Below are 18,501 nucleotides of genomic sequence, written 5' to 3'. Positions count from 1 at the left end.
AAAATCTGTTTTTTTTCCGGCACCGTTATCACAAAGGGAATGTTTTTCCTAGAGTTTTTTAGTTTGGATATTCATAATGAATTTTACGTGAAAAAAAAATGCAGTCCAGTTTTGAATCAGAAGACACACCATGGTCCAAACATCTACAAGTGCAAATACTTCTATGCATTTACTTTGTAATTTCATCACAATATATATTATCAATGTAACAAACGTTAGAGTTACATTCAATGTCTCTGAACTGAAATAACACATACGTTTGAGAAACATCTGATGATCATTTTATCCAGGATGATTTGAGATGACCCAAAGAGCATATTAAGCTTATTGAAGCAAAACATCTGACTTTCTGTGCAAAGAAGTCAAGATCAATTTTTAATTTTCTAGAAATAGTGCAGAATACTCCATATTTCATCGTTATTTTACGTCATACACTCTTGAAAACAAAGTTTCTTTATGGTTCCTTGAAGAACCTTGAAGAACATCCATGGAAACATTCCATTCCATAAAACGTTCAGCAGTGGGGAAAGGTTCTTAAGATTATTACTCTCTAAAAAATGCTGGGTTGTTTCAACCCAAATTTGGGACAAACCCAAATGTTGGTTTAAAAATGTAATTAAAAATTTTACAGTTGAAAGTGAAAGTTGAAGTTGGTTTGAAATTTTAATTAAATTTTTTGACCCAACATTTGGGTTTGTCCATATTTTACCCAAGTATGGATTGAAACAGCCCATCATTTTTTAAAGAGTGTATACTTCAAATTAAGAAAAATGGTCCTTTTGGAGAACTGTTCACTGAAAGGATATTTGAGGTACCAAAAATGATTCTTCTAAGGTGAAACCCCCCATTTGGAAGCTTTATTTTAAGAATTTCTTTGTTTTAAATGTTCCAAAACTTTGATTTTGAAAATGTGGATTTTAGTGGTCAGACTTTTGGACCCTTCTATATCAATGATTTGATATGTAAATCCAAGCCTTAAAAACATTATGCCAGATTTTTGAGGAGCTCAAGACATGGTGACCTGGCCAGCTACATTTCCAAACTATGAGATTCTTTGTTCCTTCCATGAAAGAGTGCACCAGTGGTCTTTTTAAGACCTTGACAAACAAAATTCTTTCTCTCCATCCTTTGTTTCACACTCTGGGCTCTCCCTTTCTTCACTCCCTCATTATTTCATTCCAGATCATGAAAGAATGTCAGGGGTTGTTTTTTTTCCTTCTTGTCGGCAGAATGCAGTAACTTAAAAAAAGGGACGCTAACTACTGTGTAATTACACGCCACTGTGGCCTTATGGGTAACGACTGCTACAGTGGACATGCTGCAATGTTTTCTCCATCTCACTTTACACTCGTAGCTTCTACCTTTTTGTTTGAGGGTCCTCCTGGGCTCCAGGGTGAAGCGAGGCTACATGGGCAACACTTCCAGTTCTCCATTCCCTCTGTTTGTCCAGCTCATTCGGGGACTGTAAAGAGTAATGACAGATTGTTTTGATGGGGTTTTAGGAAAATATGCAGAGAGCAGGTGATTCCAAGCACTTCATTTTAAAATAACAGCATTTGGAGTTTTATAAAACAGAGAGAGCTTGCAGACAACCTTCACATGGAGAGCTTACTTATTTATTTATTAAAAGGCATTGGTCTCGTTTTTGAGATAAGAAAAGCATGAGATTGTGTAGCATCCTGTTTACTGAGGAATTCAGCCACATGTGACCTCTAATCACAAATTGGATGTTGGGTGTGAACGACGGTGGGTGAGAATGAATGACACGCATTGTAGACTCTGTATGTTAATTAAACAAATAGTTTTTCTGTGGATATTTTGAGTTGACAGCTGTAATTAACTTTTAGATAATTGTGAGCGGAGGAAGCTGCATGAAATGTGCTCTATGAGGACACAAATGTGTATACTGACTTGGGTATTATCACGTAAACATGGTTTATGAGCACACTTTCTTGATATAACAGTGTTTTTTTTTAAATGCAGAAAGGTTTTCTGTGATGTGAAGGTTTAGCAGCATAAAACATAATCAATCAACTTGTACTTAAGTTAAATGTTTAAGTTATTTCAACTTAAATAAGGCTAACTAACTAGTTGAATCGTTTGAAAAAATTTGAAAATAACTTATTTTGATGAGTCAAAGCAATGTATTCTATCAATAATCTCTGGTTAATTTCAAACTGCTGCTTTTTTTCATGACAGATGAATGTTTTAACCCTTTGTGTCAACAAACAGTGCACTGTCAGTGCTGGCTGATCTGCACGCGCCGGGGGCTCCGATGCGCACGCGCACATCAGCGAACGGTCGAGTTCCAGCTGTTCCAAAGCGCATTCCACAACACAGCGGAGTCGCCGCTGGCCAAGAGCGACAGGACAGCGCCTTTCAGTCCTCAAAGTGCGACAAGACTGCTTTGGAAATTAATTATTTTGGTCTGATTGATTCAGCTGTTTTCATTTTTATCATCAACTGTCGGCAGAAAGTTTGAGTTTCAAAGAAAAGGAAATATTGAATAGGCTTTTCTTTCTGTCATTGAGAGCGCGCAGGATATTTGGCGAAGAGCGCTTCGCACCTTCAGTAGTAATAATAAGTGTCTTTGGAGTTGCTATTCAAGATGACAGACGTCGTTTCGGCAATGGTGAGACTTTTTATCATTTACACAAATAAACTTTGAAGTAAAAGTCTGTTTAGCCTTCTCAAAATAAGTGCACACTGTCTCTGTCTATAATGAGGGTGATCCTTAGGGACATTTACCTATAATATTGGAAGATTAAACTATATTATACATCTCATAGCCTACATGTGTGATGTGTGATGGATTGTTGTTATGGCAGTGATAATGATAATAATAATTAATGACATATATAGTCAATAATAATTTAAATTAAAAAATATTGCTGAATCAACCTAAATACAATAATAGCAATTAAATTATTTTTGTGTTAAATTAAGTAAAAACAGCTCTTTGAGTTACCATTTTACAGTGTATTTTCATATCATGAATGTAAATAAAATAAAATAAAAAGTCTCTCTGCTGTCCTGGCAGATGTGTTCACTTATGATCTATTTCATCACTTTCATTTCTAACCTTTAAAAAAAAATGTCTGAAAAATTGCTTGTTGTGGTGGTAATGATAGCAGTATTGTGACTTGGTCTTCTCTATAAATAATATGTAAATATCAAATGAATTTTTAAGTGTCCCAACTGAATCACTCAGTAGCCTACATGTTTGGTGATGCCTAATGGTTAAATAAACTACTAAGTACGTCTGATAATGTTTATTTTGGCTGCAGTCTTAACTTATTCTATGATTGACTCTTGGCACATTTGATATGAGTTGATATGGCACTGAATCATGACTCTGAACTGAGAGATTGGCATCATATAAACATCAGAGACAATGATAGCCTTGTTTTAAACCAACCTGAAAGAAAAAAGGTAAAGAACTTGTGCCATGAGGTGGGATTTCATTGTGTCTGACAAAAAAAAAAAAAAAAAAAAAAAAAAAAAGAATCAATCAAATTGAACCGAACAAACAACTGAAGGTTTATAGTTGTCTTTGTGCATTGTTTTGTTTGTTTGACTTACATGACCTATTCACTGTGCAAAAACAATAGCAATAGAACCCTCAAGCCAGATGTTACGGTTGTAAAAACATTGTCTATGACACTCAGCACATGAGTTATATGCATAAGAGCAGCAATTATTTCATGAGTCACTTCGAGATGATGAAAAGATTTAAACATGCAGGTAGACGAGAGGGATGCAGATGCTATTAGTGAACCAGATGCTATGGTTGTGAAAACACTGGACCCGTCACTCAACACTTTTACAATCGGCTCAGGTGTGTTCACCTGTGATCCAGCTGACTTACAGAGCTTTCAGTGGCGGACAGGTGTGAAATCATTGTTGATATGGTGCAGATGTTACAAAGACAGTAATTGCATGTGTTGCGACAAGAAAAAAACAACTACATAAGATCTGCGAAGAGAATTTTAATAATTAAAAAACCTTTTGTACAGTGAAAATGTCTCATGCAACATGTTTTTATGAAACCATAAAGAACCTATATTTTTCTTAACCCTATGACATAAAAAAAATCAGTTTAAAAGTTTTAAATTGTCAATTTTTTACTTCGTCTAAATGGTATAAAACTTGGTGGCTTTTACGGCAATTGCTTTACTCATACAATTTTGGACATGATTAGAAAAGGCTGAATTGACAATGAAGTAGTCTTTGATTATATCTAAATATATGCAAATCCAAAAACATATTAAAAGTAGGCCTAAGTAATTATGTCAGGAAATACTCTTAAATGCAACTTACACATCTAAATATATAAGGGCTAAGGTTTTTAAATACCAATGCTCCATTTTTAACTTAACCACTGCATGAATTGAAAATAAAATGATTTTATTTGTATTTTATTAAATAAACTTTAATTTGTAAACTGAACTATTAAAGTGGCTTTACGTGTAAAAAGCTATATGATGCTGGCTTCCTCAAAGAAATCTTAGCTTGAGAGGAATACTGCTAAAATAATATTACGTAAGGTTTTGCAGCCTAATGTGGATATCCTTACGGTTCTTATCCCATCAGCCAGATCCAGCTGAAACAACATTCCACACTATTTCATTGGTTAACTTTGGAATTTGGGACTAATGACTTAAAAGGTCTTAATATGTTTTTTCAGGCAATTTAAAAAAATCTTGCATTGTAATGGAGCAGGCGAATTATTATTCTGACTCAAGTCATTTATTAATAAGCAAAATATCTGAGTCACATTTGCCCTTTACCGCTACAAACTGTTCCAAATTGCTGCCATAATTACAGTCTTTATAGCTAACTATTGTTATTTTTAAACATAACAGCATTATAATATCACCCTCCTTATGCAACATAATGATTTTCAGTGGTCTGATAGTCAGTGAAAGACTATAGAAAGAGAGGGAACTCAGAACAGAGAGTGGTTTGTCTACCGAAAAGATCTCGCATCATTGAGTGTGTCCAGGGGAAGCTTCAACCCTTGGTTTATGAGCTGCATGCCTTGAAGGGAATCCCATATTAAGCTGAGGTCCAGGCACAAGGAGATCATTGTCACATGATGTGACAAACTGGACTAAATAAGCAGCGCTGCTTTGTCACCTTTGAGTTGAGAGCTGAATTGTTAATGATGCGAGTGTGTAAACTGTAATCAAAAGATAATGACCCCTGATAAAAGGTAATGCATGTCATGGCATCTCTTTAACATGACACTATCAATTCAGAGCCAGCACAAAGCCTGCATTCACAATCTTTTAACATCTATTACTTGACTTTTTTATTTCCAAGATAATAACTGGACCTCGACGACATGTGATGAGGTCATGTGGTAATGTAACATGTTTTAAACTTTTATCATAGCAATAAGGCCCAAGAAGCCGTGGTTTACAGTGAATTTAGAGCAGCTAATGGTAGTTGTTAGACACGGCACTGAGACTGAGAGGAGTGCCTAAAAACCCCCTTAGCTGTTCTAAATTCACTCGGTTTCACAGGGCTTATTGCTTTTAAAAAAGGGTTAGTCAATACAATCAAATACTTATTTTAATGAGGTCACAGCCAAGTTTGTCGAGTCATTTACAACAGCTTTGAACGTAGCCCAACCAACCAGAATCAACAATCCGTTTCCATGATCCATGATTAGAAAAGGCCAAATTGACAATGAAGTAGTCTTTAATAATGCCTAAATATATAAGCAAATGCAAAAACTTATTAAAAGTAGGTAATAATGTCTGAAAATACACTTAAATGCAACTTACACAGATAAATATCTATAGGGCTAAGGTTTATAAATACCATTGCTCTATTTTTAACTTAACCATGCATGAATTGAAAATAATATGATTTTTTTTCTTTTATTTGTATTTTATTAAATAAACTTTAATTTGTAAATTGAACTATTAAAGTATTACATTGGTCACAGACAGGTTTGTGTCATTTACAACGGCTTTGAACGTAGCCCAACCAATCAGAATCAAGGATCCGTTTGTAATGCTATTTTGTTTGTAATGCTGTAATGCTATAACGCTATAAGAATGTGCTATAATGCCTACATTTTTAAATTGCCATAGAAGAACTATTTTGGGTTTCCCAAAACGCATTTCAGTGAATAACTCTTAAAGGAAGAATTTTTTCATTATAGGGTGAAGAACAATTTAGTAATATAAGAACCTTGCAATGGAAAGGATCCATCAGTGTCAACAAAGAACTTTTAAGAGTGGCAGTTTATATTCCACTTTGAACATTACCCCTATATGTAGGGCAAAAAAAAAACAAAACCCAGCCATCACAACCAAGACCCGCCTACGTCAAACGCATTTGGAAATGACCTGGAAAGCCACCATGTTTCTGCCAGAGTTCTTGTTAGATCTGATGAGGGAAAGGAATGAAAACAGGGGGAGGTTGACAGACCGTTTCCCTTTTTAAATCTCCCACCCGTCCGCCGAAATGCTAAACTTGTGTGTGGCTGTCACCACCCGTCCTGCAGCTCTGGGTGAGACTATGAAATGTGGGATCCTTCTTTGATCGTCCCATGTGCGTTACAGCTGAGCAGATGGAGTTGTCAGGAATGTCCTCCCATATCAGGCCTTGCGTAAAGCAAAAGGATTCAAAAAGCCCTTTGTGTAAGATTTTGGCCTTTTCTGCTCCTTCTGTTGCTTCATCATAGATCTGACGTCTCAATGTTCTTGTAACACTTCTGTCTCTCTCTCCACAGTCTTATCTTTTATCCTCTCTCAGTGGCTCATAAAGCAAATGTTGTTTTCAAATTAGCACTCTCCCCCTTTTCTTGATTTCTTTCCTGCGTGTTAATAACCCACCGTAGTCTTTATGAAAGATCTGGCTTCTTTGTTTGCTGTGGATGTCTGAACATGTCTGAACATTGCAGATTTTACCTGCATCAAGAGGTCTTGACGATTAAAGCCATAGTCAGGGTCACCGAACAAAAGATCCGCCTGTGTGTAAACAGCAAACCTGCTCTTATCGCCCCAGAGTTGCCCACATCTATAATCCTAAGAGCTGATTGGACGGAGAGGTGCTGGAGAGGAATGCTGGTATTTTCATCCCGGGGTGATATACCCAAATAGTTCTCAAAAGCAAAACACTGGGACATTCCTGCAGGAGCATGCTTGTCTACCTGTCTGGAAAAGAGGTTCAAAGAAAGTTGAGGAAGAGGATTATTGTTCACGTGCAGTTGTTTTTGAGCTATAAAATGGGTCATGTTATTGTCAAGTGCCCCCTTTGGGATGTGGCCAAACGTGAACTTAGGGTCTAAAAGTTCTTCAAAGGCTTAAGTAACATAAAGTTGACCTTTTTTTTTGAATGCAGTGAAGGCAGTAAAGTTTCATGTTTATTTTAAATCAAGAGAGTATTAATAATCCTATACACTATCGTTCACTATACTGTGAAAGAAATTAATACTATTATTCAGCAAGGAATCATTAAAAACTTCTACAGTATTTCAAATAAACTGTTGAACTTTCTAATCATCAAAGAATCCTGAAAAAAATATCTTGTTTCCACAAAATGATGTCTGGAGGATCAAGATGAAACAGAAAGTTACAACATTTTGAAATATGAGACAGAAAACTGTTATTTTAAATTGTAATATTTCACAATATAACCATTTTTGCTGTGTTTTTTAATAAATAAATAAAGGTTGTTAAGCATAAGAGACTTCTTTTAAAAACAATGTAAAAATCTCACCGACCACTAACTTTGAACAGTATAGTGTACCTATATGCAGGCCAAAAAGTTTGACAAATTTCTCATTCCTGCATGATTGTTTGTTAAATATTTTATTGACGGAAATGTAAATGTCTGTTTTATAAAAAAAAAAAAAATGAATTTTTATGACCACTTTAACAAAAAAAAAAAACCCATCATAAATCTTATAGATTCTTCAAGGGGTGTGTAAACTTACTAGCAGAACTGTAGCATACAGCTAACATGTTACTAATATAATAAACAGAAATAGTATAGAAGCATGGTTGTAGGTGCAATCTGATTGGACCCTGGCGTGTGGATTGGATATTAGGGTGTTTGAACAGCAGTGACCTCATTCAGGAAGTCGTTTTTTTTGTATCTGAGGAAATGGGACAGCGTGCATGAGGCGGTAATGGTCAAATATTCCTCTCAGGCTGAGTAGGAATAGCACATTAAAGTATGGTATAAAAATGGCTGTTTTCAGGTCTGGAGAAACCAAAAAAAGTTTATGTGGGCACTTAAGAAACTTAAATATATTGCAAAATATATCAACATATATTTTTATTTTAAAAAAATGAGCACAAACAATCTTTTGAAGCAAACTATTTCACAAAAAGATGTTTCTAGGGTTTAAATTGTAAAACATGAAGGAAACTAATTTCATACAGTACATCCTAAAAATCTTAATGTAACTAATTTGGAAAAATGGCTCAGAAAACTGAGGTTCGTTCTCCAGTATGGCATCTGCAACCCCTTAGTTTTGATATTTTGTTTAGAAATTACTACATTAAGTGTCTATTGTCTATAAGAGTACATTTTGGGGCATCTGTATACATGTTTATGTGTCTGTTTGGGTGAGTTGGGTTAGTTGCAATGTACTGAATGCGGGCCCCTCCTCCTCTCTATGGTAACTGCAACTGCATGTCAGCAGTCAGCACCAAGGCAAGGGCATTTCTCACTAAAAATCCAGTGGCATGGTATGCCAAACACTCCCAGTGACTCATGGGAAATAGTAGACATGGAAAATTCCTGCCTTTTCCTCCCACTCTCTTTTTTACCCTTTTGGAACTGTTTTCACACACATTCCAACCTATGTTACGTGTGGCGGCTAGATTAGAGTGTGTGAGTGTGTTCACTCTGATGTTTATGGCCCTCAGGGGCTGTTTGTGAGTGTCTATGCGTTATCTATCTTGTTACTGGACTGCCATTAAAACATAATAGCTTTTTCTTTACCTGGATACACTCAATAGTGTTTAAACTACAACTGAAATATAACCAGCAATTGTTTGCTAATGTAAACTTCACATGATCTAAACCAGCATTTTGCAGTATTATTTAAGTATAATTCTCTAAACATCATAGACAAGTCTTCCTTCTAATGAACGCAAACTTTTTAAAGAATGTTCATGTTGCTCTTCTCCATATAAAGTTAAATGTTTTTTTAGGCACTTTTGAGCTCTAAAAAAAGACAAAAGCACAATATAAAAATATTTACTAAATACTTTACTTATTTACTTAAAATATTTCCCTTCCACCAGACTTTCCACTAATTTTTTCACGTTTCTTTAGCATCAAATAGAAAAACGTTATTTTAAATTTTACTAATATATTTTTTTTTCTGTATTTTTGGTCAATTTGCATAAGAGACTCAAAAAAATGAGAAAAATCTTCATGACCCCAAACCTTTGAATGTTTTAGAAGGAATATAAAACTTTTATGCATTTTTTGTAGCTTGACAGTGTGTTTTTACTTTTAAACTTGTATTTGTGTAACAAATAAAGTCTCTGAGGTGGGATTTAAAGGGATAGTTCACCCAAAAACGAAAATTGTGTCATAATTTACTCACCAACATGTCGTACCAAATTTATTTCTTCTGTTTAACATAAAATATATTTTAAAGAATGTTGGTAACCAGACAGCTAAAAGAACCCATTGACTGCCATATAATAGGAAGTCAATGGCTACCGTCAACTGTTTAAGTTCGTTGTTGTGGGAAGAAGGAGGCTGGAACCGGCAAATATTTAAAAAGACTTCAATAAATAAACAAAAAAATTCAAAATGAAAGTAAAAGACAGCAGCCCCTCCTGGATGACTGCTGTCACATAAAACACAAAACAAGTTCAGGCCTGGTCCTCTCTCTATCTTCACTGTTGTCGCTCATACTTTATGCTTCCGCTCCTCCGTGAGAGATACGAGACCAGTGCGTCACGACATTATCAATCACGCCACCAGCCTCGCGTCGTTCTCTCACGACTCTTCGATCATTCTTTAAAATATCTTATTTTGTGTTCAACAGTGGAAAGAACATGAACAGCATGGGGGTCAGTAAATGATGACAAAATTTTAATTTTTTCGTGAACTATCTCTTTAAGTCTTTAAAGCCGTTGAAGATTACATTTAAAGTATGTGCATGTTTAAAACGTATCATAACTTTGTTCTCCTTGTGTGGTACAGGACACACAGTCAAACTGCCCAGCGAGTGTTCTCGAACCGGAGTCAGATCAGAGCCTTGGTTCTTCTAAGGTTAGTGGACCAATTGTTCAGCTTTTCTTTTAGGTCAGAACTAATGCTCTAATGCTCTGTTTTAGAGTCCACCACTGGACCTGATTGACACAGGAAAAGGACTGAAGGTACAAACAGCGACCCCTCACCTAGTCAGTCTGGGAAGCGGAAGGCTAAGTGTGGCTATTACTCTGCTACCTCTAAAGGAGGGTATGTGTTTTTGTTTTTTTCTCTCCATTTGATTTGACCTCTTGATCTCCCTCTCTCACACACAACCCCAAATAACCATGAACAATGGCCTGCAAAGAATAGATCTGTAAATAAGACCCGCTGTTTATGTGTGCCTTCATGGAACAGTGGATATGTGGCTTTTATTGTTAGTGCACTTAGGTTATCATAGAGAAGAGGGTGGAATGATGGGGATTTTCTGATGCAAATATTCCCAAAGCAGGAACCCAATAGGTCTTATTGAATCTTTACCTTAAAGAAACGTAAGGCGGCAGGAAGACAGGTCCACCTGTCTCTGATTACATACAGCTGCAGGCTTGTCTTGATGACACAACATCTGCAAACATAAAGCTCCCACTCATTCCTCGCCCCTCTTATCTTTGTCACCATGGTAAACGCAGGAATGCTATCTCAGAATGGCTCAGGAAATGAAGTACGCAACCTATCAGAATAGAGACAGGACAAGGAGTCAGTCTGACTTCCTCCCAGTGGGACTGAGTAATAAAATCACAAGTATTACAGTTCTGACATAGTGCTGGACACACACAAAGACTTATTTAAACTTGCTATTTTAAGGCAGTCTAATTATGTTTTGATTTAAAAAGAGCAAATATTTGAACATCTGTAATAGACTGTGAGGTGTTGAAGTAAAACTGTATGAGGGTGATTTGCGTCACTGGTTGAGTGCGTGAGCCAGCAGAGGTCAGAGAAGAGTGAAAATGTTAAACAAAAACACACACACACGCACACTAATCATTGGAAAAGAATATTTTCTTTCATCAATTTGTGAGGTGATTGATTTCAGGTGGATGAAATTCATCAATTTTAGAGCTCGAACAAGTATATCCTGCAAATAATATTTCAATCCTTTTGATTAAGCTTGCGAAACTTCCATTTCCTAACAAAACTTTTGCAGTTTCATGAAATTTGTGAGCGGTTTTTATTCCCATCTCATATTTTTTCTATCGTAATGTCCCCTGATAATGTTTGTAGGATTAAGATTAGGTCTGAGTCTATTTATTGACTGCTCATATATTTCATATGACAATGCAATTAAAAATACATATTACAACAGTTATCTTATGATAGGTTCTCTTGTATCGCGTAGTTGTTGTTTTTTTTACAAAGTGACATCGCCATCTACTGGTCTGGCATGAACAATATAGCAGTTGTTTCCGCTGATCCATGTGAACAGGATCATTTTGACAATGTTGTCGTCTATACGCGAAAAACGTTTCTGTTTTTAATACATCGCTTTCGTGTAAACATATTTCTAAATAATTAGAATTTTTTTTTCTTGTAACTGTCTTACAGATTCTTTAAACATAAGCATAACTACAAATGCATTTATTTACAGTCTTTTATTTCTTACACTCCAGATTAATTTAAATCCGCAGTAAATGCGTCATACTTCATATTTATTTGATTTTTATTGCAGGAGTGACACGCATAGGCCGTGACGATGCCCCTGTACCTCAGGACATCACTATTGAGGGTCCCGGCATTGAAGCAGAACACTGCAGGATTGAGAACAGAGGAGGGTTCATCACCCTTGACCCATGCGGACACCTGTGTTCGCTCGATGGAGTCCCTGTTATCAGACCCACACAACTCACGCAAGGTAACCACAACAGAATTATGACCGCAGCACTTCAGCACATTTGAAAAAAGTGCAAAATGCATTTACAACAAAGAACCATCATGCATTGCATGCATGTTTTTGTTAGTTTGCTTTGGAAAACTCAGTGTCTGAGTAAATGAAAAAGGGAAGAGGTTTATGACCTGGGAATGAAGTGCGTTATAGTGGAAATGCATGACGTGTCTATCCAGCAGGGTTTTGGTTTTGGACGTAAATCAGAATTTAATTGGTGTGGTTTTGGATCTTTTCTTAATGCGACATTGTGACTCAGAGCTTCCAGAAGCGTTTGAGCAAGCTCCCGAGCTCAGCTTTTCAACCCAAGGTTGTATTTTCCCATAATTCCTGCATTCTTTAGCCTCACCGAGTTCCTCAACAAATGATCCATCATTCTCCATGCTCATTTTCTTTCACATCTCAGTGAGAGCCAGTCAGATAAACATTTACCAGACTTATTCTGACACTCTTCATTCACGAAATGCAAATATTGACTGCATTGTGAGATAGGTCCTCAACTTCTGTCTTTGTTTCTGTTGGAGGGAATGTCAACAGCCACGACTGTGATGCAAATTAAAACAAATTTATTTTCGTTTTTGAATGTTTTTAGAAGAGAGACCCAGTTGTGACTCATATTATACATCTGCATTGCAACAAGCAGACACATGCTATTTAAAAGGATGCTCTGCTGTCAATGAGAAAAAAAACTAGCATATTTGAGGCTAACCTCCCGTAACTCTAAATGCTTTGAGCACAGAAGCTATAAGACTGGTAATAATCAGCAGAGCTCAGTAGAGATCTATTCCACCTCCGCCACTTACAATTGCAAAACTTCATTTGATTGGTAAATTCTTTGATTGGTGTCAGACTCAATCTATTAGACTGTTCCTGACTATGTGAGTCTGAAAGGTAGAGATCTAATCCCAACTAGGTGTCTGGTATGTAAATATTAATTTTTTTAATTATTAAAACAGACCGCTGAGTGCACGTTTTTAATGTCTTACTATATAGACTTTGTATAAAAAAGGTGGTTTACCTCAAAATGATCATAATAATATGCTCAAGATCAGTTTTTATATTTTCTAGTTTTTCTTCATCACCATCTTCTTTAGCTTGTGCACTGTTGAATGGTATATTTTTAATAACAATATTAATTGTGAAAAGTGCTATACAAATTACAATGTTTAAAATGTTTATCTTGTAGGCTATTCTAATAATAATATTTTTATGAATAATTCCAACCTTATTTCCTGGGAAAATGTAACTCATGAGGAGGCGATGTGAATCAAAATACGAGAACATATGATTATTACGAAAAAATTAGATAACCAGAGCCATATAGAGATATATGGCTCTGATACGAACAGGCCACCAAAACGTAAAACAAAAATGAATTGCTTTAATATTATGTTGATAATTACAATCATTTATTTTCAGAAATAATATGATCTTATATGATCTTACAGTTATCTTTCAGTATAAATAGGCTAGATCTGCATGCACTATGCAGTTCATTCAAATATAGGCTAATTGATACAGGTTCGTCAAATTTGAGGGGTTCTTGTCATTGAAAAGTTTGAAAACTATAGAAAAAAACTCTATTTTATCAATAATTTTATATTTCATTTTGTGCAACTGACTACAGATGCCAGACTACATTTTACCATTATGATTAATGAAGGCTGGGGGTTTTGTGCTGACATCCCCATGATGATGTGGAGAGGTCAGAAAATGAATCAAGATTATGTTCAATCTTGTGCAAGAGGAACAATTGATTTCTTTTTCAGTCAGAGTTTCACAAATTATTACTCAACAGACAAATCCTGCAGAGGGAATGGAAAATATCTTGGAGAAAGTGTTTTGATAAACATTTCTTGTACTATTCCATAGCGTTTCTTCTCCTCTGAACATTCCATCAGGTAACTTTATAGCCTATCTGAGTAGGTAGACAAAGGAAATGGAGGGGGTGGGGTTAAGTCACCCCTTTCACTAAACAAGTGTTTGCTTAAACAAACAGAACAACTTTCGAGACTACCAATGTCCACGTTATGCAACTTTGAAAGACAATACCTTTAAATGCGAGTTCAAATGAGTTACTAGTTCAAATAGCTGGACTTCCCTCCTATGTTGTACTTGAGTATGTAAAGAGCACCACCCCTTTAGGTTGGGTTTGGAGCGTTTGCTTTATTCTCACTGAATGAGTGACCTCAGAAGGGAGGAAAGTGAAACGGTCGCGTGAGATGCGCGCGTGTTTGTATCAGTGAAACGCACGCGGGTCATGGCTTTCGGCGTGAAACACTAACTTAATTGACTGCAGAACTCCGCTCATGCTTTGAGGTACTCGCTTAATGTGACTTCCTGAAAGGTTTGTTTTCTTTCTTATTAATCGTTTTCTTCCAGCTAATTGATTAGATATGTGGTTAGACTTTTACATTAAATCTACACTGGAGGTCAAGGACGCAAACGCTGATCAACGAAGCCGCCTACTGTATGCGTGCTCGTTCACGGCATCGTAGTGTAGTGTCACGTCATAGTGCCACTTATTTTTTAATTAGTAAAACGTTGTTTTTTGATTTAGCTTGCAAGCCTACTAATATTTGTCTTTATTTTTTACGATGTCATCATAAAAAATGTAAATATTTAAACTGTTAGACTAATTTATTGGCACGCGTAACCATGGAGTAACTATAGACGGGAAAAAAGATACACAAATTGCTTTTTTTTCGCTATGTGTATCTAGCTTTTATATGATTCTCACATTTACAAATACAGTTTAGAAATCCACAGGTTGGCCCTTTATGTAAATTATTGCCAAGTAGTACAAAGAGTGCTGTTGCTACAGGCTAGCACCGTCAGTAAGGATGGGTTGTTGTGGTATTTTGGATTAATTTATTGTGATAATCAAATTAAAAGTATACATTTTAAATAATACATAAATAATTATGCCACCCTCGTTTCATTTAAATTCAAAATGGAAAATGCAGGAGGTATAATTATTTAACATTTATGACATTTTTGATGCCAGTCAAAGTTTGATTACTGCATAGTTTTAGAGTATCATATGGTTGGGTGTTGTTGTATTGTTGTTTTCTCTTAGTGGTGTTTGCATGTCAGCACATGAACTGTGATGCTTTAATTTTGTGAGCAAAAGGCCAATTATGATTTCCTTCTTCGTAATTCTCAAATAACATTTACCTAGTATCCATGCTATGATATTTACTGTTTCTCCAATCTAATTTATAGCATTACACAGATATATTAAATGTTTTATTGTACCAGAAGATTGTTTCCTTGTGGAGCAGAGTTAATCCAATAATTTGAGCAGGGAACTGTTCATAAAGAAACATGCACATTTGATTATGCGATCAAAGGGATCTTATTTTTAATCCAAGCCTGACTTTAAAAGAGAGAGTTTATAAGATGAAGCAGCTGTGTTTGTGGATTCATTTGTGGGGCAGAAGGGCAGGAAAAAACTTGCCATAAACTTCAAGTGTAAACCTTCATGAAAGTCTTGGAAACATTTTTATGAACCTACACAAATGTATTCTGCATGGAAGTACATGAAACAGATCTGCAATACAGTCACCTTGGTTGCCAAGCTTAGATTTGTATATCTTTGTTCTTTTGAAAGTGTATTTATTTAGCCTTAGGATCGAGCAGCTGTGTAGACTAAACACGTACGAGTGTCTATGTGTGTGTGCGCACACGTGTGTCTGTTTATGTTTCTGTTTCATGACTGTGGAGTGTGTTGCTCTGGACGTGTTATGCCTTTAGAAGTGACTGACTCAGGGCTTTATTTTCCTGCACATTGTGTCCATCTGTTGTTATGAAATCAGTGCATCCCACAGCTCAGGCTGTATTTGTCCATTCTGTGAGACATTAAAGGGAAGTCCAGAGAAAGCTTTGAAGAAATGTTCTGCCAGTGTACCCAAACCCCAGAATGGTGGCAGATTTAGGAATGTCAGGGGTTTGGCATTTAATCAATCCCAAACCTGTATGTCTGTAGCATCAGTGAGTAAAAGTGCTGGTCATTCAACTTATTAAAGTCATTTCAACTTTTGAACATTTAAAAATGATCAAATAGGTTTAGTTTGATTAAAGTATTGGGGGAAAAACATAACGCCATGACCTATTGATCATATCATGTTTTACAATGTGGGGATGTGGCCACATTTACAATGTGTTCTTGTTTTGGTGGAATTGTTTTCTTCTTAGGCTCACACAAGTCTGTCTGCTTTTACATCCTCATATGCAGCAAAAAAAACATTGAGACAAATATTTTGGGGTTTCACTGAGGAAGAAAAAGAGGTCCTACATATTTTCCATGAGCTGTTATTCCGCTTTCTATGACTTTTTTCCGGGCTCGCATCCATCTACTGTTCTGTGGTCTCTGATTTCAGATTAGTGGAAAGAACAGACCCAGACCCTCATGAAGTAGTACTGTACAGACAAAATGAGGAAAAAAGGATGTATAAGTCAGTTTGTAACAACATGAATAATTGATTGATATGGTTGAAAGATTTATCAATGGTTCAATGTTTTGAAGATTTCAGTGTTCAGTTCAGTTTCCCTGTGTCTTCTAGTGTTGTCTCAGTGGACTGTGGATTTGAGTGACGTGAACACTAAACTTGTCTTTCTTAGATTGATCTGTGTGTGTTTATTTTCCCATCTCTGCAGGTTACACACTCTGTCTTGGTAAATCCTATATTTTTCGCTTTAACCATCCCGAGGAGGCCAGCCGTATGAAAAGCATGCTTCCTCAGAAGAGTCCCGTCTCTCCGCTTGTGTACAGCACAGGTAACCTCTCCTTCTTCCAAGTGTTCCAACTTATCTTACCATCATCTTTCCTTCATCTTTCTTCTTTAATTATCCATCTTTTGCACCCAAACCCCCTCAGGAACCGAAACCACTGATCTTTTGTGCACACACACAGCCTGTATCCCATACCACAACATGCCAACTCATCATCCATGGAGGATCTTCTCTCTCTCTCTCTCTCTGTGTGTGTGTGTGTGTGTGTGTGTGTAATACATGGTTTCAGTTATCTGTCACGTCTCTTTTTTTTACAGTCTGCAATAGGATCCTCTAAGGCTTTGATGAAGCAGAACTCTTTTAGGGTTGCTAAACGTCTATTTTACAGGTATCTTTACACAGCTGAGCTCGGAGCAATCTCTGCTCCAATTTCTGTGCAGTAATAAAATATGACCCACCTCAGCACTTAGTATCAGATAAAAAAAAAAATTCTAAAGAGTTTTAAAAAAAATCACTTTTTTTTTAAATATTTTTTTTAGACTTCTTTAGACTTCTATTTCCAACTTACTGGGACATTTGTCCTGATGTTGCAAGGTTGGTTTTCCGCCTAGGAAAGCTGGGGGGAGCGGGTAAAGTCCCCATTCTCTCCAGAACAGGTTATTAAACCATTCAAATTATTTCTAAACGGTTGAATAGTTGCCAAGTGCCCCGTTAAGTTAATTACAATTGCCCAAACCCTGAAAGAGAATTTATACATAAATGAAACACTAGCTAGCTAACTAACTCTAGTATATCTAAGCAAACCCAGACACACTTAGGGAGCCAGTCTGTCTCTTGGAATGTGTGATCTGTAAACAGATGTGGTTTGGATTCACCCCGTTGATTGATTGAACATTTTGAGTGAGGTGTAGAGAGCGACATAAATCATTGCCACCTCCTCTCAGTCTTTCTCTCGCTCTCACACTTTGTTGCTAGACAGCAGGAATGAATCTTCACATAAACAAAAGTGAACCAACTCACTCAAAGTGCATCGTACATAGCAAACCTGGGAAAAACACACATTCTGGGACTGACTTTGCTCACTATAGTGGTATAAGGTAAACTTTAAACCTTATGTTACTGTCTAGTTGGTTTATAGAGATTAGAGTTCACCAGAGTGGTATATATATATATACATACATCAGCAGCATGCATCAGTTTCTTAAGGTAGCCATAAAAAGTGAGCTTGTTGCTAAATAGTGAGCCAGAACCTCCCCATGTATGGTCAAAGTTTGTGTGATCTTGCATGCCTTTCCTTTAACCTTTCATCCTTGAGATATATCTTTCAGTTTCTGCTTTATTTCCTTCTTTACCTTCACGCGTGTGATTCTTCCATGATTAAAGTTCTGCTCCAGACAAATACGCACATACGCACCTTAAAGAGATAAAGGGATTTTCTTGGCATGTGCAGGTTTATGTGTTTTATGAGCATTCACGTCAGTCATCTGAAGCGGGATTTCTTTGATCTTCGTTGTCTTGGCACGTGGCGGATTAAAACTTAACTCTCGTCCAAAAAGCAGATGAGAAAATTGTGTCTGTGAAGGAGGGAGGATAGAATAGCAAACCTAGAGGCCAAATCAAACATTTCTATCTTTTATCCAATCTCTTCT

General features: G+C 36.4%; 1 protein-coding gene across 7 annotated transcripts in view; it reads left to right on the top strand.

The window, feature by feature from the left end:
* The first annotated feature begins 2,319 nt into the window (after positions 1–2,319).
* phldb2b (pleckstrin homology-like domain, family B, member 2b) overlaps positions 2,320–18,501 on the top strand; it is a 42,663-nt gene continuing 26,481 nt past the window's right edge. For 4 of the 7 annotated variants that reach the window (XM_089125490.1, XM_089125491.1, XM_089125489.1 and 1 more), the window contains exons 1-5: positions 2,320–2,632; positions 10,192–10,260; positions 10,326–10,449; positions 11,906–12,088; positions 16,778–16,897. In XM_089125490.1, the coding sequence (XP_088981616.1) occupies positions 2,609–2,632; positions 10,192–10,260; positions 10,326–10,449; positions 11,906–12,088; positions 16,778–16,897 (520 nt within the window). In that variant the 5' untranslated portion in view covers positions 2,320–2,608. Of the gene's footprint in view, positions 2,633–10,191; positions 10,261–10,325; positions 10,450–11,905; positions 12,089–14,208; positions 14,466–16,777; positions 16,898–18,501 lie in introns of those variants that run through there. The other 3 variants (XM_089125492.1, XM_039684865.2, XM_089125493.1) reach the window with 2 other exon arrangements.

The sequence above is a fragment of the Pimephales promelas genome, chromosome 22 (genome assembly GCF_988280905.1).
Source record: "Pimephales promelas chromosome 22, fPimPro1.hap1.1, whole genome shotgun sequence".
In the NCBI taxonomy this organism is placed as follows: Eukaryota; Metazoa; Chordata; class Actinopteri; order Cypriniformes; family Leuciscidae; genus Pimephales; species Pimephales promelas.
This window is presented reverse-complemented; position numbering and strand designations above follow the sequence as displayed.